This window comes from Sinocyclocheilus grahami, unplaced genomic scaffold (genome assembly GCF_001515645.1).
Source record: "Sinocyclocheilus grahami isolate Dianchi unplaced genomic scaffold, SAMN03320097.WGS_v1.1 scaffold534.1, whole genome shotgun sequence".
Lineage (NCBI taxonomy): Eukaryota > Metazoa > Chordata > Actinopteri > Cypriniformes > Cyprinidae > Sinocyclocheilus > Sinocyclocheilus grahami.
Window position 1 is genome coordinate 593938 of NW_015505713.1, and position 27841 is coordinate 621778.

The 27841-nt window shown below is 36.8% G+C and overlaps 1 protein-coding gene and 1 long non-coding RNA gene across 5 annotated transcripts in view; one reads left to right on the plus strand and one right to left on the minus strand.

Annotated features, from left to right (window-relative positions):
* pkp4 (plakophilin 4) overlaps positions 1 to 27841 on the minus strand; it is a 56493-nt gene that overhangs the window by 10039 nt on the left and 18613 nt on the right. For 3 of the 4 annotated variants that reach the window (XM_016238231.1, XM_016238233.1, XM_016238230.1), the window contains exons 2-13: positions 24808 to 24938; positions 22409 to 22521; positions 16268 to 16302; positions 15317 to 15439; positions 11985 to 12181; positions 10433 to 10865; positions 5467 to 5619; positions 5142 to 5352; positions 4494 to 4626; positions 3145 to 3358; positions 1654 to 1837; positions 1244 to 1361 (exon numbers count right to left, since the gene is read on the minus strand). In XM_016238231.1, coding sequence (XP_016093717.1) covers positions 1244 to 1361; positions 1654 to 1837; positions 3145 to 3358; positions 4494 to 4626; positions 5142 to 5352; positions 5467 to 5619; positions 10433 to 10865; positions 11985 to 12181; positions 15317 to 15439; positions 16268 to 16302; positions 22409 to 22521; positions 24808 to 24933 — 2040 coding nt within the window. In that variant the 5' untranslated portion in view covers positions 24934 to 24938. The remainder of the gene's footprint in view (positions 1 to 1243; positions 1362 to 1653; positions 1838 to 3144; positions 3359 to 4493; positions 4627 to 5141; positions 5353 to 5466; positions 5620 to 10432; positions 10866 to 11984; positions 12182 to 15316; positions 15440 to 16267; positions 16303 to 22408; positions 22522 to 24807; positions 24939 to 27841) is intronic. The other variant, XM_016238232.1, reaches the window with a different exon arrangement.
* LOC107555434 (uncharacterized) lies at positions 8543 to 27537 on the plus strand. Its single transcript, XR_001605161.1, has 3 exons — positions 8543 to 8554; positions 9985 to 9995; positions 27465 to 27537. It is a non-coding gene; the product is annotated as an uncharacterized lncRNA (long non-coding RNA).

Genomic DNA, 27841 nt, shown 5'->3' on the forward strand with positions numbered 1-27841 from the left:
GAAATATATAATATTTTGGAGATCGACAGTCCCAATCCTCATAATATTGTCCTGGATATTTTTCAAAAATCACAATAACTTTGTTCCATTTTAGAAAAGTTTTAATTAAATTTAAATTAAAAATAACAATCGCTACTATATTTCTTATAATAACTATTATTACTAATTATTTAAAATAAATGTCATAAAAATATTTAAAATATATTTTTGGATTCCTCTTCCTTTTTCAGGAAGCATTTCATGCTTCCTGTTCCAGCAGATGGCATGCTAAGACTAAGATTTCGTGAAGAAAAAATAACCAAAGCTGCACAATGCTGAGCTCCACCACTAGAGGCACTCAACATTTTTTGGCCCTTCAAGGAGTGGCACAGAAAACATGTAACACCTTTTTATAAGCATCATGAGCCTCTGCCAGTTCCCAGCTGTCATCAGATATACAGACTGAAAATTAGTCAAATATCTGGCAAGAATGTATCAAACATGTTCCAAATATTACCAACAATCTATAGACTGTTGTACATCAGAACTGGATGGTTTCATTTTTTTTTTTTTATGCAATCCCAAGAATTTCTCTAACCTTGCTGTCATAATCAGAGGTGTTTACACAGGTTTTGATTATATAGAGAAGGGAATCTATCAGCCCTTCACAGCAACGCATCTGCCTTCTGGCTTCTTCTCCAGCTGAGCTCAGGTTCCTGAGACACACACACACACACACACACACACACACAATCATGCAGTCAACAATACAATGGTTATCTGATTTAGATAAAAACAGTCATTCTCACTTGGAAATATAAATAGCATAAATATTGATAATCTCTGAGGATGAAGAGTGATGCTGCTACTACCAGTGATGTGCAAAACTATATATTACAAAAAACAACTAGTCAGCAGGTTACCTAAACGACTATTGATTAATCGATCTTAACAGGAAGCCCTGTATAATTAGGCTGGTACAAATTGACATGAGGCATACCTGAGGCAGCCGGTGGTGTTCCTCAGGACCAAAGATGAGTGCAGTTTGAGTTTCTGGTCCTCTCGCTGAGGGGCCGCACCCCACCCGGAGTGAGGGATAATAACCGTGTTAGTAAGTGGTCCGAGAGCGTCGAAAATTAGTCAAATATCTGGCAAGAATGTATCAAACATGTTCCAAATATTACCAACAATCTATAGACTGTTGTACATCAGAACTGGATGGTTTCATTTTTTTTTTTTATGCAATCCCAAGAATTTCTCTAACCTTGCTGTCATAATCAGAGGTGTTTACACAGGTTTTGATTATATAGAGAAGGGAATCTATCAGCCCTTCACAGCAACGCATCTGCCTTCTGGCTTCTTCTCCAGCTGAGCTCAGGTTCCTGAGACACACACACACACACACACACACACACACACACACACAATCATGCAGTCAACAATACAATGGTTATCTGATTTAGATAAAAACAGTCATTCTCACTTGGAAATATAAATAGTATAAATATTGATAATCTCTGAGGATGAAGAGTGATGCTGCTACTACCAGTGATGTGCAAAACTATATATTACAAAAAACAACTAGTCAGCAGGTTACCTAAACGACTATTGATTAATCGATCTTAACAGGAAGCCCTGTATAATTAGGCTGGTACAAATTGACATGAGGCATACCTGAGGCAGCCGGTGGTGTTCCTCAGGACCAAAGATGAGTGCAGTTTGAGTTTCTGGTCCTCTCGCTGAGGGGCCGCACCCCACCCGGAGTGAGGGATAATAACCGTGTTAGTAAGTGGTCCGAGAGCGTCCCGAGTGATCGTCATCTTCACAGAGTCACATGACGACAGGTTCCACAACACTCCTGTCAAGGCATGACCCCAAAAACATGGTATATAACATATAAAATGCAACAGTACAGTATTAAATAAAGAGGTGCCACTTTAATATAAAATGAAGGAATCAAATTTATGAATTAATAAAACAGAACAAATTACTTATTTCAACCCACTATGTACACTGGAAATAAAATTGATATTGACTAATACATTGTTAGTTGCCACTTACAAAAAACAAGCGTATATATACACTCAGGCAGTCAAAAGTTTGGAATAATAAAGATTCTCTTACGCTGCATTTATTTAATCTTAAATACAGTAAAAAACGCTAATATTGTGAAATATTATTGCAATTTAAAACATTTCACTTATTCTTGTGATGCATTCATTACTCCAGTCTTTGGTGTCACATGATCCTTCAGATTCAGAAATCATAACGACAGACATTATTTAGTCACCTAGTGTGAAATTTAGTCACATATGTGAGTAATTTCCTCGCAGTTGCATTTTATAAAATGACTAATTATTTTAAGTAACTTTATTTAATTCATGTATTAAAATGAAGTTAAATGTAACAATGATCGACTAATAAATTATTTTGTGATTTAAATTTTAGAATTTGTTTTGCCAATGGCGTTGTTTAAATTCTTTAGCTAAATGCTTTTTTGAATTCGTTTATCAAATTAAAACATGCCATTGAGCAGTTGACAGTAAAACTGCTTTAAAAAATCTGTTGCATTGATAAGAGGCTGAATAAGACTTTTTAGGTGAACTGTTTAGGTATAATAAGTCATTTAACACACTTGATCATTTAACATAGCTCATTAGAAAAAATGAGACACATTCAGAGGTGTGCAATAAAACTGTAAAGAGGCAGTGGGAGTGTAACAAAAAATCCTGCAGACAGAATTCATTAACACAAAATATTCCCCGTGGTTGTGAGTATGTGTGTGAGCAGAAAGAGTTCCATCTTTGTTGAATAAACCTGCGCCCTCTGTTTGAGAAATGACAGTAAAATACACTGTATGCATATCTATCTAGCACTACTTAGGATATCCAGCTTGGAGAGAATGTGTGTGTATGTGTATGTAAGTTTGTGTCAGCTCAGCTTTTAATCAAATACTTTGTCCCTCCACATTAATCACAGCCACTGAGTTCCGAGTTCCACTGACTGTAATCTCTGATCTGAGCTTCACAGCGCAAACTGATCTCACCACAGGAGCAGAAGAAAGTGAGTTGGAAAGAGCGAGACGGAGGAACAGAGAGGAAGTGAAAAAGCACAAGAAAGACTCTCTTATGGCACTCAGTCATGTGACCCCACACACCCACTCACCGGTTACAAGCTCTCGCACTTCAGCGTCTGGAGTTTTTCTCAACAGGCGAACCAAAGCTGGGATTCCACCGGAATTCCTCACACACACTTTATTATCGTCGGTGGCTTTTCCGTACACTAGGTTCCGCAGAGCTCCGCAAGCGTTCCGCTGAACTTCCAGGGTTTTGTGGTCAAGCAGATCCACCAGGTGTCGGATCCCCCCGAGTCGACACACCTGAAAACATACAGTAAGAGAGTGCAAGTGTTCACATTTATGTGTGCTTTTCTGTCTGTTTATGCAGTCTGCAAATGCAAACTAACTAAAAGCAGAAACATTTTTTTAGTAGAATGCTAGTAATTTAACTTCTATTTCAAACACTGTACATCTCTCACATTGTGTTCTAAACAAACTCATTCGCTTTAACCACTAATTCACTGGATCGAGTTTGTACATAGAAGTCCCTACTTCTTACTTCTTTTATTGAATTTATTAAACACTGTTGTTCATTTATGATTTCAAATTGTAGAATTAGCAAGTTATATCAGCTTTTTGAAACCTACATTTATCTGTTCAAGTTGAATGCTAATTAAGATCCCCATTGTTTCTGTGTCAGAGAAATACTACTCAGATTATAAAAATCAACTACAGAATTACATTTATTTTATATATACTAAATAGCTGTGAAGATCGGAGAAGACTAATTAAAGTTTTTAATTCATTTTAATTAAAAGTAATTAATTAAATTTTGGGGGTTGGTAAGATTTTTTAATGTTTTTGAAAGTACACTCTTATTCTCATAAAGGCTGCATTTATTTGATCAAACAGTAAAAACTGTTATACTGATAAATATATATTTTTAAAAAAATTTCTATTTTAATATATTTTAAAATATCATTTATTCCAGTGATGGCAAAGCTGAATTTTCGGCAGCTAGTACGCCAGTCTTAAGTGTCACATGATCCTTGGTTCAAGAAACATTCTGTATATTTATATATAGCGCAAGTAACAGCATTTGTTATTTTATTATTCCAAAAATAAACATGCATCATTATATTACTGTCATTGTCACTGTCCATTGCCTTCACTGTTACTTATGAATTCAAGTGGCCTTGCCTTTAAATTAAAAGTATTCGTTTTTCAGAGCCCAAACTTTTGAATAGTAGTTTAAAATGTACAGTTATTATTAATATTGAAGCCATATCCTGCGCTACACAGATTTATGTCCAAGATTTTTGTCCAATCAAATGCATTTAAATAATGCTTTTTTTGCTCTTAATGGTTAGGCTTTTGGTTAAGCTTAAGTTACAAAAAGAAGACATAAATAGGAAGTGCCTATTTGTATGGCATGCGTGTGTGTGTGTAACCATACCTCTGCCTTTATGCGGTTGTCTCCGTAGCAGAGGTGCTGTATATACGCTGCAGCATTGGCCTGGACAGAAGGGAAATGATGCTGCAGCATTCGGATTACCTCTGGCAGCTCGGGGTCTCTCCAGGCAAACTCTCTAACCCCCCCACAGGCACAGAGAAAACAGATGTCAAACACACACACAAATATGAAAAATGTCCACATTTGACAAAGAAATGTTTGCAGATTTGAATAAAATATACATAATCACTTGTGTTTACATGTTGCATCAGGACAAATAACTAGCCACATTAAAAAAAAAATCAGTCCAGCTTCAATTTTTTTTCCCAATCGCATTTGTCATTAAAATATGCACTGCAAATGTGAATGAGCACTCAGGCGATCTGGTTTACATTTCCTGACAAGCTCTTTTTCTGTCTGCAAAACAAACATGCCCAGAAATATGATTACAAAGCAACGTACACACAAAAGTAGTGGAGGTTCAACAAATAAAATAAGTTGGAATAATGCAGCAAAAAGGGAAGAAACATGCTGGGTTTCATTTACAAGCAAAGTTTCCACGTTTTAAATGTCAGTGACTTCAAATGTGGCCCTAAATCATTTTGGAAGCTTTCTGCAATGTTTTTGGAATCACTGGGTTCAGCTCTTCACCTGGGATCTTTGTAAACACTGTCTATGGAAGGCGAGCGCGTGACGGTGTTGTCGACGGCAGCTGCATGTCTGGTGTAGTTCGGGTCGGTTTGGTGGTAATGGGCGGGACGATAGGTGTCAGAGTGCGTTGCCACGGAGCCCACTGAGAACAACCCTCGCTGGAACCTCAGAGTGCTACACTGACTAGTGGTCCTTTGTAAAGTACCAAACCCTGAGAGAGAGAGTGAGCAGTGCAGACATTAAGATGAACACTGTGGAAATGTCAGAACTCATTCACTGAGTTTGCAAAGATAGCAGTGGTGCATGAAGGACATTCGTCACATACCTGTATTGTTTCTGGAGATAGCGCTCTGGGAGCCGTGCGTGGGGCTCTGGTACAGAGGGTTCTGGAAGGTTCTGTCTTCATAGACTGGCGTGACGTGGCAGTCCGGGGAGCCTTGGCCTAATTGGCTGTTCTGACTATAAGAGGTTTGCAAGCCTAGATGAAGATCAGAGATTTACAACCGTGTCATTTCAGTAAATTTATTGAAGGTTTTTGAAATTTTTTTGTTTTTCTTAAATATGTCTATATTTACTTTTAGTACTTAAACTAAACTTGGCAACCAGCTGAAATAAAAATAGTTTTTTTAATGTCTTATTTCAGTTCATGTTTATTATATTTCAAGTAGTGCTGTCAAACGATTAATCGTGATTAATCGCATCCAAAATAAAAGTTTTTGTTTGCAGAAATATGTGTGTGTTTTGTCTTCGGTGTATATTTATTATGTATATATTAATACACACACATACATATATATTTTGAAAATATTTACATGTATTTACATGTCTATATTTATATTCATATAATTTATATTATAAATAAATACATTTAACATATAAAAATAACATATTTCTCTGAAATATATACATGCATGTGTGTGTATTTATAAATACACATAATAAATATTCACAGTACACATACATATATTATGTAAGCAATTTTTGATTAATCGTGATTATTCATTTGACAGCACTAATTTCAAGTAATGAAAATATTTCTTATGGTTTTAGTTTTAATTCATTCAGTTTATACACTAGTGGGCAAAAGTTTGGAAGGAACATTTATTTATGTTTCTGAAAGAAGTCTCTTATGCTCTCTAAGTTAATTAAAATACAATAAAAACAGTAATATTGTGAATTATTATTTCAATTTAAAATAGCTGTTTTCTATTTTAATATATTTTTAAATGGCATTATTCCTGTGATGGTAAAGCTGAATTTTCAGCAGCCATTACTCTGGTCTTCGTCTAATATAATTGGTGCTCAATTATTATTAATTATTGTCCTTATTATCATCAAAGTTTTGATGCTTAATAATTTTGTGGAAACTGCAATACATTTTTTTCAGGATTAGTTGTTGAATAGAAAGTTCAAAAGAACAGCATTTATTTAAAATAGAAATCTTTTGTAACTCTGTTCATGTCTTTTCTGTCACTTTTGATCAATTTAATGTCTTTGCTGAATAAAAGCACAAATAAATCTAAATCTTATTAACCCCAAACTTTTGAATGGTAGTGTATCACAGATTCAACAAAAAATTAAGCAGCAAAAACAGTTTTTACCATTGATAATAATAAGAAATATTACTTGAGCACCAAATCAGCACACAATAGAATGATTTTTAAAGGATCATGTAACACTGAAGAATGGAGTAATGATGCTGAAAATGTATAATGTATATTTTTTATATATTACAATAGAAAACAGTTATTTTAAATTGCAATATTTCACAATACCAATTATTAATTTACTATTTTGAATCAAATAAATATAACCATGGTGAAAATAATAAACTAATAGACATACTAGGCTTATCAAAAACATGAAAAATTTATTTTGACCAGTATCCTACATCAATAACCCACTGACAAATCCACTCTTTTGACTGGTTTATCCAATCTATACAATATTTCTCAAAACGAGTATACTCTACTGAAAGGATCGGCACAGACCAGCATGAATTTCTATCCAGGCTCGTTTGTGCTGATTAGGTGTTGGTCTATCTAGTGACATTTTTGTTCATCAGCAAAGCCAGTCTAGCAGCTGTACAACTACACAACGAAGACTTCCGATGTGCTTCACTAGGCAAATGAAGCTCTTAAATCTTCAAGTGGAGATGGAAGTTGAATTTTATAAAAAACAATCTGCTGTAATTAACCACTCCACTGGACTTTCACACCTTCAGATGTATCTGTGAGAGATAACGACCTTGAACAAGAACGAGGCGTATTCTGCAGCATCTAAGAGCGTGAGATAAAAACAGTTTTTATACTGAAAGAAGGCACTACGTTGTGTTGCTGTTAGTGACGTGAATGTCAGTCTGCCTGACACAATCAGAGATACGCATACAATTAATTCTGCAATTTAGATGAATTAGCCAGAGGTTTCAGCCTTTCTCCCACACATGATTTCATGGCAAACAGGATACAATAGATTCGCCTACCCAAAATTGCATACCCAATTACCCAACTCTTGGAGCATAATTACTGAATCTACTGACAAACCTTGTGAAGGCTTGTACTGACATTGTACTGCATGCTCATTAGTGTATAATAGTTTTAAGAGCTGTAGGGCATGTATAACCACGCAACCTTGTGAGACTGACATTCACAACCAGAGCTTTCAATGGAACTCATCTGACCACAATCTAATCAGAAATTTGAATCAAAACCTGAGCGGACAAACTTTGATCTCTGCCTTCAAACTATCATCTGACTGTGAAGTTGAATCATCAGACTTTCCAGTCAGTATTGATAGGCATATACTGACCAGTTTGATTAATTAGGCAATATTTGGCCATTGTGAGATAATTGCATCAGCTGATAACCATACTTACTTGATACAATGTTAGCTTTGCTGGCAAAAAAAAATTATGTGGGTAATAATTTTGGGGGTAAAAATTATCATCATTTTTTATTATCAAAAATTATGATTTTTCAATTAATTGTGATACTCATCCTGAATGATCTTGATAGCACTTCTTAAAATCCCCAAAACTTAGAACTGCCTTTTTCATTTCCTGAATGAATATGTATTTGTACATCACTTTTTGTTCAGCAGAATTTGAATCTTCAACACCATGGGGGAAAAAAAAGAGTGTGAATATGAGTTTGCAGTTGTACTGATGTGAAACAAGAAAAGGACATTTTCTATTGTGAAATTATGGCAAGAACAGTATTCGTGGGCTGCAAGCAAAAACAATGCAACCAGTGTAAAACCCGGTTGTTTTAAGTGAATCAAAAATATACAGTGAAGCCTGATTCCTCAGACGAATGACTCTTTCATGTCGGCCCTTTTCATGAATTTCAAAAATGAACCAGTCTGAAAGAATTAAATGCTGTAGAATTTACAGCACTTGCAAAGAGATTTCATTAGTAAGCTGGACACAGACAATAAACCAAAATTAATCAAAATCTAGAGCTTGAGCATCAGAATCTCAAAACCCTGGTACAGTGTTAATACTAGTATGGTACGGATACGGAATGATTATTAAAATCAGATACTCTAGTATTTCCATGGTCCAAGGGGCTTAGTTATACTATTGTACTTCATGTTCAAAAGAATAAGCAAATAGCCCTACTCTGCCTTTATACTATGACTGAATGTTGAGTCAGTGTAACATTAGCATTGAAATGAAAGAGAACTCTCAAAGAACTTTCCTCACGTGTCAATCAGATACCAGCATTATAATAAAGCAAAGTGTGAACCGAACAAAGCTACACAGCTCACTGGTTTGGAACCACCATGCAGAATTCAGTCAGTTTGTCGAAATTCAGAATTCAGTCTAAATTTCTAATCACTTCATACATCTCCAAATTCGGCAATAGTTCATTCTGAAGGACCCGGAGTTAAAAGTGTAGTTTTCAAAGGTTTTACATCATGCATGATCTACAGAGAAATACGGCATAAATGGGGCAGTGGGGCACATCTGAGAAAGTCTCCCACAGAGCCAGAATGTGAGATTATCATCGGAGTAATCCTACAAAACACTAGAGCACACAAGCATAAAGATATGCGCACACACACACACACACACACACACACACACACACACACACACACACACACACACACACACACATTTACAGTCAATATCCATGCAGCTCCGGTTTCATGTGGATGTTTATTGCTGATGGAATTGAGACTGTAATACGATTTCGAAACAATATGCTATACAGGCCCTATATTAACGCACCTCAGCACTTTCAATTCACAAACTCATATTCGCACACAGCATCTTATAATCAGAGGGTTATGATTATTCGTGTAGGAGCAATTACTAGGATATTTTTTGCACTTCTTTGAGAACCAATTTGTGTCAGTCTCTCTGAGTTTATGTCCAGAGATATGTGAGGTTTTCTTTCTGTAGCTCTTATAATTGAGATTTTAACAGACAGCATACATTATGTCAGAGACTAAACTGTGAAATGCTTAATGAATTCTTCACAATTTTTTCAAAGTTTTGAAAATTCACCTCACGAGAGGATTTCCAGGAAAGAAATACCTTCTTAAGCCAGGGAAGATTTTATAATGCGAGCCAAACACACACCGGTAAGTGACAGCATTACTAATCCTTGTATAATATAGTGCATACACAACGCTAAGAAAGTTTCACACATATTCAAATCTCTGTCCTTAAATCCATAACTTTTCTAGAGTGGTGCAGAAATTGCGTTTGATAGAGTTCTGGCTTGGTCAGGATAAAAGAGAAAATCGTTTTATGGATTTAAACTTTATGGAAAAAACTTTTATGAATCAGAAAATTGTTGGTTGCTTCAAGCCAAAAAAGTTTGGGATTAGTAAGTTTTTTTTTATGTTTTAGAAGAAATCTATTATTCTCACATCTTATGCATTTTAATTAATATTTAATTAAAATACAGTACAAACAGTAATAGTGTGTAATGTAATTTATGCCTGTGATGGCAAAGCTGAATTTTCAGCAGCCATTACTGCAGTCTTCAGTGTCACATTATCCTTAAGTAATCATTCTAACATGCTGATTTGGTGCTCAATAAACTTTGTTTTACTATTGTCAAAACTGAAAAAGATTGTGCTGCTCAACATTTCAGTGGAAACCATAATACAATGTTTGATTAATAGAAAGTTCAAAAGAACTTTCAAAATCTTTTATAACATTATAAAATATGGATTCACAACAAAAAAATTAAACCTTACTGAACCCAAACCTATCACAAGTAGTAGAAAAACTCCTAACCTTAATAATAATAGGACAGTTTATGTGTGTAACCCACCTGTAAGGCTATCCGGTCTTGAAAGGACCATCCTCTCAAAGATGTCATATGCCCGAGACCCAAAGGAAGAGTGAGTGCTGTCATATGCACGTGTATCGTGCTTCCCCAGGGTCCCGTACTGCTGAGGCTGAGCAGTCATACTGGCCCGCAGGAGCGTTGGTGACCCAGACTCTGACCCCGTCCCATTTCCATGCCGTCCCACGTAGCTGGAGTGCACTGCGTCGAGAGCATGGCTGGAGGCCGGAGGCAAGGTGGTGCCAGGAAATATACTAGGTAAAGGACGGGGCTCTGAGACTATAGGTGAGCCATAGGGGCTTCCGAGGGAAGTACGCAGAGGCTGGCGAGATGCAGGCGGGGACGGGGTGTAGAGTGGGGACGGGGCACGAGAGGGAACAGAACTGACACGCCTCATGACACGGCCACTGCTGCCCACCTGAAAAACAGATTACATGCAATCAAACACTAGAAAGAACCAACATACACACTACACTGTGATAATACAGTTATAACTGAAATATTCAAATGGTATTTTATTTGTAAAAATACTGGAAGACGAATGATACATCAGGATTGAGATCAGCTAAGGACAAAAAAGGAAGGAAAACTTAAAAAACCCTTCTATGGGCTCCATGCACGGACACTTCCACATTTAGCCTCAAAATTAAATCTTGAGGACAAAGCAATTATGATATGATCCACTTTTACACAACAGGTATTTAAAACGTCAGGAACTCATTCATAATAAGTTTTAGCAGAATAAAACAATATGCATAATTGTGCGTAACATACTATAATTTACTAAATAACATTAAGAAATTAGTTATTATAATAAATTTCACAGACATAACATTAAACACTAAGTGTCTAGTTTTTTGCTTTCAAACGTGAAACATAGAGAGCTTTTATTTTGGCGGAAAACAGGAAGTCCTTATAGCTTTTAGTTTAGTTGACAAACAGATCCTCATGACTAATTTAGGAAGATTTGTGGTTCCAATGCACGTTATAAGCGACCCAAAATCACAGCTTTTGCATATGTGGAAGTCGTTTGGAACGGCACTTAACGTAGTGCGAACCGATCCGCTCTAAAAACACCGGATAGTCGCGTGTAGTCAAACACAGCGCCGCGCTTCACTCTGAAATATGTAGCGCGTCAGACTACATATTTCTGTAATTACAGTCTGTGAGATTTGATAATCGTACTAGATGGCGAGGAACATCGTGTATTTTTTTAGCAAACTCATTTGCCAGCATTGCCGCTGGGCAGTTAGACCCTGTCTGAGATGCAAAGGGTGTCCCGCACACAGCCGATAGATGGCGCCGCTAGCACTTGCAGCGCTGCCGGAAGCAGTCCATGCATGCAATACATTTGAAAACGCAGCACATTACAGTTTGTTTAGTGATTGTTTAAGTTCATTCCGACTTCTCAGGTCGGAAAAAAATAGCTGAAAAAATCCCTGATAAAACTGCACATATATACGACATCTGGAGAAGCCTTATAACCTATGCAAAGTTAAATTAAGCAATTTATCTCTTTATGTATTTGTGTTCATACCTGTGCTGAGGCCTGTCCTTCAGCCCTGGAACTCATGGCGAGGGTGGGGCTTCCACTGGGGGCGGAGCTTGTCGACTGGGACCTCCCTTCCGATCGTCTGGGCGTCACGATGTTACTATAGTAACCACTCACCTCCTGATATCCACTATCCGAATACGAATTCATTTGAGTCGAGCTGCGTGAGTTTGGCGCAGACCCTGAGCGAAGGAAACAGCAAGGCACACCAGAAAAATACTGAGATAGACAACATATTTGATGTTCAGAAATGGTCAAAACAAATTTATTTGAACTATGGATTTCTAGGTTAAATACAGCCCAAGCTCTATCAATAGCAACTGTGGCCTGATGTCGATTACTTAATGACGACCCGTCTTTCACTTTTACATTCGTACTATCGACAATGAACATAAACAGGTTTTAATACCAGTTTTACTGCAATATCAATAATTGGTGCGATTGATCGTTCATGTGCAAGCTGTATTATATAAACAGTTGTTTATGTCTCATATTAATCTAGACAGGACAAAAAAACACGTTAGCATCGCTTGCATATTTTAAGTAGATAGCACTCTGTTTTTAGAGGCTGCACTGCCATCTATCGACGTAAGTTAGTTCAGTACGATCGTCTCTCAGTTGTATGTAAATTAAATTAAAAAGCGGTCCACACAATAATTCCCTTACCTGTCCAAAAACATCACATCCGTCATAAAATCACCTGTACCTACGTTTGCGGTCGTTTTTGTCCTTGTCGGTCTTTCTGGCTTCGGTCGTAATTTACAGGTAACGTACTGAACCTCTCGTGTTCCATTGTCTAAATTTCGCTTTTGCGTCACCAAACACTACGCTACCAAGCGTATATACAGCCAATGAGCGTGAGGATAGGTTATTTCAACATGGCGAACACTGAGAGGGGTGACCCGCACCATGTATAATTAAAGGGGTCATATGATGCTTTTTTAAAGATCATTATTTTGTGTATTTGGTGTAACAGAAACAGCTTTAATGTTCAAAAAACACATTATTTTTTAAAATACTGTACATTATTGTAGGTCCTCTATGCCCCGCCTCTCTCAAACGCTTCGTTTTCTACAAAGTCCCTCCTTCCGACAAGCGCAGTCTGCTCTGATTGGCCAGCTGACCCAGTGCATTGTGATTGGCCGAACACCGCAAGCACTCGTCGGAAATGTAACGGCCCTTACCATAATCGCGAGCTTCATCTTTCAAAATAAATGTAAAGACAGAGCCCGAAAGGGGAACAGAGTCGCGTGACAGACACAGTGATGAAGCTGGTATGTGTTTGCAGTACACAAGCCACGGTTAAGACAGCTGACTCCACTGTGATGTGACCCTGTCTCTCTCTCTCTCTCTCTCTCTCTCTCACACACGCGTGCGCGCACACACGCGCACACACACACACACACACACACACACTTACTTAAACTAATAACAAAACAGTAGCTGATTCAGAAGCGCCAGATTGTCATAGCAAAGTCAGAATTACCTCCTCTCCTAGGTTCACGAAACGGTCGTCCATAAAATGCATTGCTGTTCTGTTGTAAGTAATCTTAAAGATTCCTAAATGCATCTACTTTCGGAAGGCCAAATAAAGTGCTTTTGCTTTCGCACTGAAACACACAGCGTCTCCCTGACATGCTGCTTCAACACTAACTGCGGTTACTGAAACCACGCCTTCTTTCTTTGCGTGAACATTTGGGCGGCATTATGCTAATATTTCCACATAGTGAGGTAGATATGTGGGGGCGTGTTAGAACGAGCCGTTTTAGGGGGGCGTGGCAGAGTCTTAACTTTGATAAAGAATATCTCTTTGGTTTTGAGACTTTAGTCTTTGCAACTTCAGGGATCTTATCTATGCACAATCAGCTTGTAACACTCCAAAGAGAAAGGAAAACTTGAAATCGCATCATATGACCCCTTTAAAACACTTTTTATATAAAGTTATTATGAGTACAGTGAGTGTACACCACTGAAATGACAAAAACACTTTTTTTTCTTAATATGTTCCCATTTTAAAATGAGAACCAGGCTACTTAATGCTCCTTTAAAATGTAATCAAACATTAATATTTGCTGGAAAAAGAGGACAACATTCACTGCTTTTAATGTATTTATTTAATGTATTTATAATGTACTTTGATACTGACTGTTTAGTTGAATAATTATTTGAAACGCTTGAAAAGTAATGTTTACCTAATTGAAAATTAACTGAAGGCTGCATGCTATTGTTTTATTTTGATTGGTTTATAATGATATTAATATTGAATTATTTAGTATGCTCAGTGAGAGTTATTATATTTACAGGTACTGGTATCATCTACTTACATCTTGGCACTGTAAAAGCCCTAATATACACAGTAAATCTCTTAAAGTAGAAGCCTACCAGGCTAGCTGTAGATCACATTAAGTATAACCAGCACCTTAACACCAGAAGTGTTTTCTGACCAAAAGCAGCAGTACCATAGTGCAAAGATGCCATGGTATTGGATGTAATAGTATTTATACAGTACTCCAGTCCAAAGTATTAAAAAAGTGGGTGAAAAAATATTTATTTATTTCAAAGTTCCAATCATTCAACCAGCTAAAAATGAACCTGGTATTTGCTTGCTACACTTTGTGCACACAGTAATAAAAAGACATAACTTCTGTACATGTGAAAGTACTGTTTGCATAGAGCCATCTTCATTAACTAGTATTACATCAGAAAAACATAACCAGACTTTCATCGACCTATAAAAGCGGTCTGCTTCAAAAGGATTACAAAATGTAATTAGCTTATGAAATGCAAGTGCATCCCAGCTAGGTTTCCAATGTAGGTGTATAAAGACTTTTTACTGTTACAAGGAAGCATTAAATGCGTCTAAAAATGACAGTGAGGACATTTACAATGTTACAAAAGATTTGTATTTCAAATAAATGTTGTTCTTTTGAACTTTAATAACAAATCAGCATATTAGAAAGATTTATGAAGAATCATGTGGCACTGAAGACTATATGGCTGCTGATAATTCAGCCTTGCTTTGTCATCACACTAAATTGAAATAGTAATTTCACAGTATTACTGATTTTACTGTATTTTCATCAAATAAACACAGCCTTGGTGATAATAAGAGACATCTTTCCAAAACATAAAAACATCTTAACAGTAGAGTATAAACTGAGAGACACACTATTTTCTGTGGTAATCAACAGTAGGCCACAGATGCTGCCCATAGATCTTTAGTTGTATTCAACTTGGAATATTGCATAAAGGCATCATGAATATAAATTGTTGACATAGAAGTGACAGAAGGCAATGTGGAGTGTGAATGAACAGACCCTCACTTTCACGCAGGGAGATCTGTTCCAATTCAGGAGAGTAAAGTAACCCCTGACCTCTGACCCCAAATGTGGGCGAGGAGCAACCATCCGACGGCTTAGACACACCTGCACCTGAGGATTCTGATGACCAAAGGGTTAACACACTGTGAGCAGGTTTAAGTATTTGAGAAAATTATCAAGATACAGTTACCTTCATCCCTTGACATACTTAGAGGGAGCATTAACCTAAAATATGCCATAATTTACCCAAAATAATAGCCATTGACAGATAATGTAAAATGCTTTCCGATTTTCACAGATAAAAAAAATAAGGTGTCTGGTCTATTGTTTCCATACTTTAAAGACATTCTCGCAGTAAGAGATGACAATAGGAATTAAAACTGAAGTAAAGGGTTGAAAACAGTTTGAGCTGCCCTGTGAGGGTTTGGAGGGAGAAAAAGAGATTTCAAATGTAGTTCAGTGGAATAATTCATAGGATATTGTTCATTAGGTTGGGTGACCAGATCACAAGACCACAGTGTCTGATGTCTTTTTTTAGAGCAGAATAAAAAGAAAAAGTCCAGAACCCACAACACAGTGTTTGTCAAGAGTGAAAGAGTTCTTGGCACAGTTCTTGTGCTATCAATGTTACATAAAAAAAAACAAATATTACAGTATAATATCGTACAATAACATAGCCAACATAGTGCAGCTTTGGGATACTGTAACTAAACCATAAAGACACTGAGAAAAGATAGGTCAGGAAAATATTTACACTCAATTACATTCAAATGTCCTCTAAATGCTTCAGAGAGCCATCTAATAGTCATCGTTCCAAGCTAGACTATGTGATCTGTGCTGTATGTACGTGACTGCAGTGCTGTCTAAAATGTCATAGTTCTGCTTACTCTTATTTACAACAGGTGACAAGAAAAAATAACAAGCAGGAAGAGAACAAGACAAAAATACCTGCAGATCTCCACAGAAGAGACTTCTCAGAAGAGCTGGAAAAATGACGAGAAAAGATTAAATGAGAGGAGAACAATGTCACACACGGTGCACAAGGCATCTGAGGCATTTTATGAAACGAGTGCTCTTTTCAGTTTGTTAAGTTGATTTAAGTAACTTTTAAAAAAACAGATCAATATTGTGTTTAAGTGGTAATATATTATGGCATTAAATAATTTGAATATATGTATAATTATGCCTTCAGAAAAGTAACACAGTTGACAGTTTTACAATGTATTTCGACATATTGGGCTTTAATTAAACAATCTTGAGTTCAAGGTTATGGAGCTAGAAAATGTTTATTAAAGAGACAATTTTTTATGTGGTTCATTGTCTAATTTTACACTACACTAATAGTGTATCTACACAACAAAAGCCAATGAGCGTGAAGATTCTCTTAGACGTTTGCTTACACCACGAATCACGTCATTTCAACACGGCAAAATATACTGAGGTGGGTGACTCACACATGTATATTTAAAACACTTTGTATAGAAAACAATTATGAGTAGTCTTCATCTTGTGTGAATCTAAACCATGACTCAGATGACTATTCACAAAAACAATTTATTTCTTAATGTGTAAATCTTGGCACCAAACTATTGTACTCACCCTCAGGCCATCCAAGATGTAGATGAGTTGCATATTCTTCATCAGAACAGATTTGGAGAAATGCATTTGCTCAGTGGATCCTCTGCAGTGAATGGGTGCCGGGAGAATGAGAGTACAAACAGCTTGTAAAAACCTCACAATGTGAATGTCTCGATGCAAGTCCATAATCCACAATAGTGAATTAAAAAATCCATCCCCTGTTATCCTCTCACATCAAAATCCACAACATATTTCTTTAGAACTGTTCTGGACTGTTTTCACTTGTAAACAGTGCTTGATCTGTGCATATTTCTCTCCAAATTCAAACAAGATGACTTTTTCACTGGAGAAAGCATATTATGGATAGAGGACTTGTATTTTAGCCAGAATCAACGGTTTGATTCGCTTCACGATATTTTAATGATGGACTAGAGTCATGTGGACTACTTTTTTCAGCTGTTCAGCTGAACTCTCATTCTGACGGAACCCATTCAATGCAGAGGATCCATAATAAAATGCTAAATTTCTCCAAATCTGTTTCGATGAAGAACTGTGGGAAGATCAGTTGGATTTTAACAGAGATTCACAGCATTAATGAACACTATCAGTCTTAACAACATTTGTAAAGATGAAGACTCATCTATAGTACATTTTGGATGGCCTGAGGGTTAGTACATTTTTAACTAGCTAGTCCTTTTAACTTAAAACTACATATGTACAGTATATAGAAAGAGTCAATACAATAAACCAACTTTTATTTTCCTGGTCAAAAAGGCATCCTCATAACAAAAGACAATAAAAAATTAATAAATGTTAAAAAATATAGAGAATTAAAATCAATGTACTGTTGTTTTGTTGATGTGTTAGTCAGTGAATCATAGTGAACTGTGCATGTCTAAAACTTGACATCAGCTATTTCTATTTCTAGTTATTTTTCACACGTTTATGAGAAACACAAATGGCATCCGTTTTGTAGAATGGCCCATCTCATCTTCCAATAAGTCAATGAAAAGCAAAAAGATCCGCTCCATTTGCCCAGCATTAGGAAACCATTACAAGTGAACATCAATCACATTGTTACAGTCCACTGACTGTCGCGTTCATCTCTCTGACACAAATTTTTTAAAATTTTGTCCGGTTTACGACAAGAAATGAACATACTTGTGCATTTGTAGGAACTGAAGAAGAGCGAAATGACAGGACGTGGTATTAGGAGTTCAGGTTGAACAAATTACAGAATGTAGATGCCACTGTCTTAAAACAGCAGACGAGTGTCTGCTAGTGTCTGCTAATGTCTGCCAAAAAGCGACACTGTCTGTAAAGGAGGGGTCAAAGGACACCGGTCATCAGTGTACAGCGACAGCTGAATGGGGGCACAGTGGGGACAGCAGGAATGCCACACAGAGAAAGGTTAAAGCAGGGGTGCCCAAACTCGGTCCTGGAGGGCCGGTGTCCTGGAGAGTTTAGCTCCAACCCTAATCAAACACACCTGATCCAGCTAATCAAGCTCTTACTAGTCATACTAGGAACTTCCAGGCAGGTGTGTTGAGGCAAGTTGGAGCTAAACTCTGCAGGACACCGGCCCTCCAGGACCGAGCTTGGGCACCCCTGGGTTAAAGGTAATGGGTTGCAGGGCGCATGGTAGCAGGAATGCACACATGGACCTTCTTCAAGCAAAAGGAAAAAATATCCTGTATACTGTGGCAAAACGGCACAAGCCATAATGGGTTGCAGGGCGCATGGTAGCAAGAATGCACACATGGACCTTCTTCAAGCAAAAGGAAAAAATATCCTGTATACTGTGGCAAAACGGCACAAGCCATCTGAAAAAACATAACAGACACTCCTTCACAGATGAGGAGAACAAACAGGGCAGCTGACATGTGCATGCACACATACAGACACAAAGAGTTCACTGTGGCAAAGCAAGAGATGGGGAAGAACTGTACTTCAGCGTAATCAGATTGAATATAAATCTTTCTGAAGTGATGGTTGTAGCAAACATCTCTGATTTATCAAGAGCACTCTTTCCATGACATTCATTAAACGAGAAACATTCGCAGTACCCTAAAACTTGAATGTGTTTACTGTAAATTGACAAACACCCACTTTCCATAAAAGTAATTATTCAGCGAGGAAAGAGAGACAACAGTTTGTGCTTCACTGCACACTTGTCCTTCATACTGACACACACCATGAGAAACAGAACAGCGAGTGCTGTGTTTCTGTACAGTATGTAAACAGACTACATATACTGTACAGCTAAATGTGTTTCACGTGTAGGCAGGGGCGTAAGAATGATCCATTTATGTGTGGAGGGAGGAGGGTTTAAATGCGTAGTTGCCACGGATACACTCATATGAGATATGTTTGAACGCTTTCAAATAATATAATTAAAGTGCAATAATTAAGCCTCCTCATAAAAATTATGTAACAATGTATATTTTTGGTGTTCATTTTAACTTGTTATTTTATTAATGAAACATTTCATCCTAAAATTAAAAATTGCATGATTTTTGTCTTCTGTGGAACACAAAAGAAGATGTTTAGCAGAATGTTCAAGCTGCTCAGTTCCAACTGTAGGGTTATTACCGGTAACTAAAAATAAAATCAACTGAGGGGGGGGAATCATTAAAAATGATAAAAACACAACAAAATTAAAATTAATTAAAAATTAAATAAACTCTAGCTAAAATTAAAATGAAAAAGAAATGAAAAAAAAAAATAAAAAAAATAAAGCTCCAAAAAAGGACAAATCCACCATAAAAAATAAACATTTGCTAGGTATCCTCCTCTTTGTCCATCAGTGTTGAGTAACCCTGCACATTCTGCTTTAAACATCTGCTTTTGTGTTTGGTGTATGGTGAGTAAATGACAACACAATTTTCATTTCCTTCAGTACTGCCACTGCTAACTAAAACTGTTAAAAACCACATCAGCAACAGTGATCAAATATTTACAATCATGCACATGTTTTGAGAGGAAAAACATGCTGAGCAGGCCTCATGGTAATAACGAGAAAGCAGTACAGATGTTCTGTTCATAAATATATTCTGCCATCATTTACTCCAAACTTGTATTACAAGGCTAGCAAAAACCCCATGATGTTTGACATCACTGATGTTAAACCTGCTACCTCAAGGCACTATATTTGAATGTATAGGAATGCAGATTCAAGAGCAACAGCAAAAGAGATGGGATTTAAGTCTGTTCTTCACACAAAGCTATTGCACGGTGTACAAAATGTCATACGGGCTACTTTTATAACACTTTTACTTTCAATATATGAAAGAAACATCATTTGGAAATCAAAAGTCATATAGCAGGGGTCTGCAACGCGTGCCAACAGTGGCACGCAGAGGGATCATCACTGGCACGTGAGCAATAGGGAAAACTGCATAATGACGTACATTTTGAGGTAATAACTTCTCATTGTCACGCAGCCTGCTAGGAGCTATAATTACTATTAAAGTGTGAGAAACTTGCGCTAGTCTACGGATGCGTGCGCGACCGCTGCACATACTAGGCACTTCAGATCAAAGCCTCAGCGATCTAACAGCGCTCGTCAATGTCAAAATGACTGAAATGGCCAATCAAGTCAAAGTAGGCGGGGTTTACTGTTCGCAGACGCGGAGCACGAAGCATCCGTTTAAAGGGGTCATATGATGCGATTTCAAGTTTTCCTTTCTCTTTGGAGTGTTACAAGCTGATTATGCATAGATAAGATCCCTGAAGTTGCAAAGACTAAAGTCTCAAAACCAAAGAGATATTCTTTATCAAAGTTAAGACTCTGCCACGCCCCCCTAAAACGGCTCGTTCTAACACGCCCCCACATATCTACCTCACTGTGTCTGTTCCCCTTTCGGGCTTGAACTGATGGTAAAACTAATGACATTATTTACGGTCTTTACATTTATTTTGAAAGATGAAGCTCGCGATTATGGTAAGGGGAGTTACATTTCCGACGAATGCTTGCGGTTTTCGGCCAATCACAATGCATTGGGTCAGTTGGCCAATCAGAGCAGACTGCGCTTGATTGCAGACGAAGCGTTTGAGAGAGGCGGGGCAATAATGTACAGTATTTGAAAAATAATGTGTTTTTTGAACATTAAAGCATGTCAACATATTCTGTTATACCAAATACACAAAATAATGATCTTTAAAAAAGCATCATATGACCCCTTTAACGTTAAAGAGCACAAGGTAAGATGGAGCTGCAAATCATTTAATATTAGTCAACTTTTAACGATACGTTTTACGATAGAAATGTTAAATGACCGACAGCTATATCCAGTGATGCAAACAACTCGATTTTTTTCTCAAATATGGCCATTTTGAGAGAGAGAGAGAGAGAGAGAGAGAGAGAGAAAGATGTGTAAATTGCAAGCGGCAACCTCCCGCACTCTCTCGTGAAGCCAACAAGGAAGTGACTTAAACTGTAATTCATCAACTGGCCACTAGAGGCTGGCTGCGAAAGGGAGTCAATCCCATAGACTACCCATGTTAAAATGCCCAACTTTACAGCAGAAAAAAACATGTTTACAGCCTGGTTCAAAAAATTATTTTGGTCTATATAACAAATTTTGCCCTTCATGACAACTGTGAGGGGGTGAATTTTTTTATAAGCCTTAAAGTTCTGCATAATTAAGGGCGTTGCCACTTGAGTGACAGGTGGATTGCCGCTGCTGTCACCACCATCGAGCTAGGTGGGCGTGGTTTCAACAACCTGCTCTCGCCTCTTTGCCCATCTTCGATTATCCAGGAGTGACACGCGGTGACGCACTGCCAAGATGGCGACGGCCGCCTCCGCCCACTTTTGAGGTCACTTCAGGAACCTACGGGTGACGTCACGGACACTACGTCCATGTTTTTATACAGTCTATGGTAAATTGTCTGCGTCTGTGTCTCTCTCTACAAACAATGAAGATGAGTTTAGTTACTTAAAAAAACAGCGATTTTACCCCCCTCAGTTGCAGAGAAATATAATGTAGCGATTCAGTATCGATTAATAAAAGTCGCGTGGCAGCGCTAAAAACAAGTTTATGAGCTTCTGAATGTTACTTTTTGCACAGCGCGATCTCAGATCTCTGTGTGTGAGTGGTGTGTGTGTGTGTGTGTGTGCGTGCGCGCACACGCGCATCAATTAAAGCAGCGCATTAATATAGAACAGTGATTGAACTGTACGGTTTAATGCAAGAAATTTTTGAAAAGTTTAAAAAACTATTTATGAAAAAATCTTCAGAAACTATTTGCATGAAAATCAAATAGGCCTATTGTTTTTTTATCATATAATTTAAAAATGATGGGGGGGGGGTATTTTATCACAGTGGTTAACCAGAAAATGTTAAATGGCACGTCATGCTGAAAAGGTTGCCGACCCCTGTCATATAGTATGAGGAAAGGTAAATGTACAGCATGTTTAAATGAGCCGTTTCTTTAAATCAGACCTCTAAACATAAATTCCACTCACATAACACATTAATAAATGTTTTTTTCAAAACTGCCTCTTACCTGTCACTCACAGCATCTGGAGACTCTGCCCCCAACCTGCATCGCTCCAGCTGATTGGCCACAATCTGTCTCTCTTCTTCAAGTTCTCTGGTAAGCCGTTCAAACTGAAGCTCCTTCAGAAAGACAGGAGGGACAAAAGTGTCACCACTGCTGCCTTCTACCATCAAAAACATATCCATCATGTGTAGGCAGTACACACATCATACCCGTTTCCCGTTACAACATTAATTTAGCTTCAAAATCCATTGTCTTTAAATCCCGTCTCTTCTCAGCTTCCATCCTGTCTTGCTACTCTTTGCTTCTGAATTTGTGGCCTCTTCCCCTCCTCTTGCCTCAGTCTCTCTGAGTGTGTGCAATGCATGTGTGTTTGTTAATGTGTGTGTGTGTGTGTGTGTGTGCGGAAGGCGAGAAGGCTGCACTGTTGGCCTGCCTCTCTGTGATAGAGACAGACTCGTTGATGCAGCTGCCCTTAAAGGAGACACACTCTCTCACACACATATAAACAGCCCACATTGCTGTTGTATTGACTATAGTATTCTGAGGAGAAAAAATATAACTTTGTTGTGTGTGTCACTGCATATTTTCATGATTGCTTGCCATTGTTAGACTGCAACGAAATGAATCTGGAGCATTGTAACTGCTCTGAAACAGATATTATATTCTGAAAGTATTGCAGGTTTCAAGCCGGCAAGCATTACAAGAGGTTGCAATTAATGTAGCCAGTGAAAAGGAGAGATTATTGAGTGTTGTTCTCCAGGCGAGATAAGTCAGGCAATGGCTATCTGCCTTGTGCCATGCTGTGAGCTACCAGCTGTACCAGGCCTCTTCTATTCAACCTATTGTTCAGAGTGACAATACTTGCCTATGTCCTGATTCTGTCCAAGAGGAGCACAAAGAAACGACAAGACTTAACCACACAAATCACACACACACACACACACACACACACACACACAATGCAATGAAATCCATGCTGCAGTTTCTGGTTTGCTAGCAAAACATGTTAAGCCTGGTAATGGGATGATCAGTTAGATTTTAACAGAGACTCACAGCGTTAATGAACGCTATCAGCATCAACAAGATTTGTAATGATTAAGCTAACAGTTTAATTAGTCATTTTCATGACACTGAACTGTGAAACAGATTAGAAGGCCGAAGAGTCAAACCTGTTGTGAGAAAACACGTAAATAATAATTTTGTTCTTAACCAAACTTGCCTGGTAAAATAAAATGATGAACTATACTCATATATAATTAAAAATAGAAGAAAAAATGTGATAAATAAAATTAAATGGTCTAGATTTCAAACTAGACTTTATCAGCTTGTTTCTAAACAAAATAATATAAACTAAAATCTAAAATTTGTAATAAAATAAAATATACAATAAAAACACTTACAAAGATTTGTAAAAAATAATATAAAATTGGTAACTAAAAACTAGCCTTCAAATTCAGCGTAAACCTACATTGTATACGAATCTTGTTTTTAAACTGATAAATTAAAATATATGATAAAAAATACTAAAATAAATTGGTTATAAAATAAAATAAAATAGGTAACTAAAAACCAGCCCTCAAATTCAGTGTAAACCTACACTGAATAAGAATCCTGTTTTTAAACAAATTGGCTGATAAATTAAAATATATGATAATAACACTAAAATAAATTTGTTATAAAAAATTAAATAAAATTGGTCATTAAAAACCAGCCCTCAAATTCAGCATAAAACTACACTGTTGAACTGTGAGAAGACTTCAGTGGACTATCTAGTTACCTTGTACATGTCTCTCTACACTGAATAAGAATCTTGTTTTTAAACAAATTGGATGCTAAATTAAAATGATACAAAAAAAAATATGATGCATGTTATGATACAAATATGATACAAAAAACTACAATAAATTTGGAATAAAAATTGTAATAAAATAAAAAAATTAAGTTAGTAACTTGTTATTAAACAAATCAATATAAAATAAAATATATGATAAAAAACTTTTAAAATAAATATGGAAACGGAATAATAAATAACTTGGAAAAACTGGGCTTCATCAGCTCTCAAATTCAAACCTGATGTGAGAAAACAGGTAAATAAGAATCTTGTTCTTAAACAAATAGGATGGTGACATCATAAAAAATGTATTAAAATAAAATAAAACCACACTGTACACCAACAGAGGAAACAAGGTTATCAGTTCTAAAATTCAGTCTAGACCAGCTATTTGTGTCCTCAAAGCGAGCTTTCCTCACCCAGGAATTAATAATGCAAATATGACTTTTGACTAATGAGCAGAAGGTTGACTTAACACATCTACAATCTGTGGCCACTCATGTTTGAGCTGCTCTTCAGATTACAGCTACCCTACAGCCAGACACTGGCAGATGGAAACGGTGCGGCATACCTGTTCTTTAACAGAGGCCAGCAGGTTGGTGGTGGTGGCATCAGTCGCCATGTTGTTGTTGTTGGATCTTCCCTCACCACTCAACACCTTCCTTTCCTCCACAGGGCTTTGCCTTGGAGTAGGCATTCCCCCTGCACACAGGAACACACAACACACAGCTATTATCATTTATATGCAGTGCCACTGATACACTATTATTATCTTGCTTTGCAAATATAGTCCAATATAGCAATTTCAATGCCCTACCATTTATTTAGATATCATAAACCTTTATAGTTTTGAAGACCAGACTACAACAGTTGTTGAGTTTACTGGTCAACCGTTATGGATTTTAATGGCCGATGCTGATCCTGATGTCACAAACTACTACTAACAAAAGTTTGGGGCCAGTGAGATTATTTTTTATTTTTTACTATTGTTCAGAAATCACACATTAAATTATTTAAAAATGACAACTGAGACTTTTATAATGTTACAAAAAATTTCTATTTTCAATGAAATGCTGCTCTTTTATTAAAGAATCCTAAAAAATGTATCATGATTTACACAAGAATATAAGGCAGCACCTGTTTTCAGCATTTGCAAATAAGCAAATTATAATGATTTTTTTTTAAGATTATGTGACATTGAAAACTGGAGTAATGCCTGCTGAAAATTCAGCTTTTTCACATCACAGGAAAAACACTAGAACGATGCAGATACCCTTAAATTGGCAAACTATTGGTTGACTAATTGGCCTGGTTGATATATAAGTGAAGGTGACTTCCTTAAAATCAACATTAAACAGTAATCGGTACCCATGTGACAGAGCTTGATGTTATCCATCTGGAATTAATTGGATCTTGAAAAGCAGGCAAGCACTTTTAAGGAGGCTGGAATGTAGAAGCTGAAGAAGGTCAAGTTCATCCGCAAGAGCATCTTGACATATCATCGTTTACAATTTGATGGAATATTTGAAAGACAAACATTTTTCTTTGGAATAATGTGAACTGGTGAATCGTGCACAAGGACCAGGAACGTGTATAAAGCAAGCAAACAGGGATTTGACTTCTAATTTCATGTTGATGGTGTACCAGAAAACTGCATGGAAATCTTTGTCCTATTCACTTTTATTAGAATGGCACAGAAAGCCTGGAGTTCTTGGCAGCATTATGGCAGGGCAACAAGGGATGTATTCCAACGTGTGTTCCAGCATCCCAGCATGCAACAGCATGACAAGACAACCTGTTCCCTTCCCCCAACTGACAGCAAAAAATAGTATGATCAGCAGATGCACTCTTTTTTCCTCATCCTGGATGGCTTTAATGCCTTTAAGATCTTCAGCTTGGTCTAGTTGCATTTTTATGTAAAAGCACATCATGCAAATAGCAGAAAGTGATTTTGAAGAGCAGAATTTTGATAGGATGTTCTGCAGTACTAAGATTAGAAGGGATGAGATTAGATAATGAAATAAGATTAGAGGAGCAAAAGTATATATTTCAAAATTGCTTTGTCGACTAATCAGTTTTAAGGGACCTCTGGATTTTAGTTCACCTGACACTGATCATATGTGCTCATGGCGCAAGATGCTCAAAAAACAGTACACATGACGTCACAATGAGATGACCAAAGATGTCTGTCTGGACTTTAGAGCTGCACAGTCGGGATCTTATTCCTATAAATGATAATGATTCTGAAACACTCTGAAATGCCACCACTAATCCAGAAAGAGCGGTTGTCTCTTGTATGTATAAAACAGCTTCACAGTGTTTTCAACCACACAGTATCTTTATTTGTAACATTCACATAATAACTTAAGTATTGGATTAAAGTTGATATAGTTCATGTATGTATATATATATATATATATATATATACAGTATATATATATATAGTAGATACATGTTCAAGGTAACTAGATAGTCCACTGAAGTCTTCTCACAGTTCAACAATCACTTATTTTGATCACTTGATGGGCTAGTTTTTAGAGATCTTTCAGATCTTTTTAAACCATGGCCACAGACATAAGTAATAATTAATTACGAATCTTGTAAATGACAAAATTATAATTATATAAACATTGAATAGTTGGATCCTCCAATCTGATTCATCAAGCATCTTTCTGCATTCAGTCCGTTTCATTAGTTTGTGTGGGTTACATCATTACGCTAGCAGCTGGTGACAAGTGAATGTCTTTATGAGTCATTGAATCATTCACTCAACCAATCTGTTCAAGGTGAGTCACTGAATCATTTGCTAATGTATTTTCATATTTTAATGTATTTGTTTTTTTAGTTTTACAAAACATTATTTGTTCAAATCCATACATATTTGTATGTAAAAACTTAAAAATTTACAGTAACTTCAACTTTGTCTTTTCCCTCGGTGACTACAATGTCTAGTTTGACACATCATTCCTACCTTTTAATTGCTGCATTTTTTAAAAAGGCAAAGAACATTTTTGACAAAACCTGTGGTAAATTATTATTTTGTTTAGTAGCCTAATGCTTTTTGCAAATTGCTGAAATATACATTCTATTCAGACTCATGAGAGAATAGAGTGGGGGAACTATGACGTCACTTTGTAGGTGGATCGGCTGTTAGCGTCACACTGGCTCCCTCGACAAAAAGCCATTAGGATTTTTCCATAGGTTTTTGGATTATCGCAAAAAAATAAGTTCTGTGTTAGGCCTGTGACGATAACAAGTTTTTGTTGTGCGATATATTGCCCCAGAAATAATTGCGATAAGCGATATTATTGTCATTTTTAAGAACATTTTATGCCACTGAATATATAATCATAATGTAACAGCATAATAACGCAAGAAGGCCTACACACTTCCAAATGACAACAAACTTTACATTTTTAAGAATATTTAGATCATGGAAGTTAAGTATCAAATTATTAGATACCTTAAAAAACCTGAATAAATAGTAAATAAATATTTTTTAACAAAAAGTGCAAAGTAACAAGTAGAAAAAAAGAAAAATGCACAAAGAACTTGTATGGAGTTTTTTCCATCTACAGATTTGTCCCTGACCTTCTTTTCTCTGT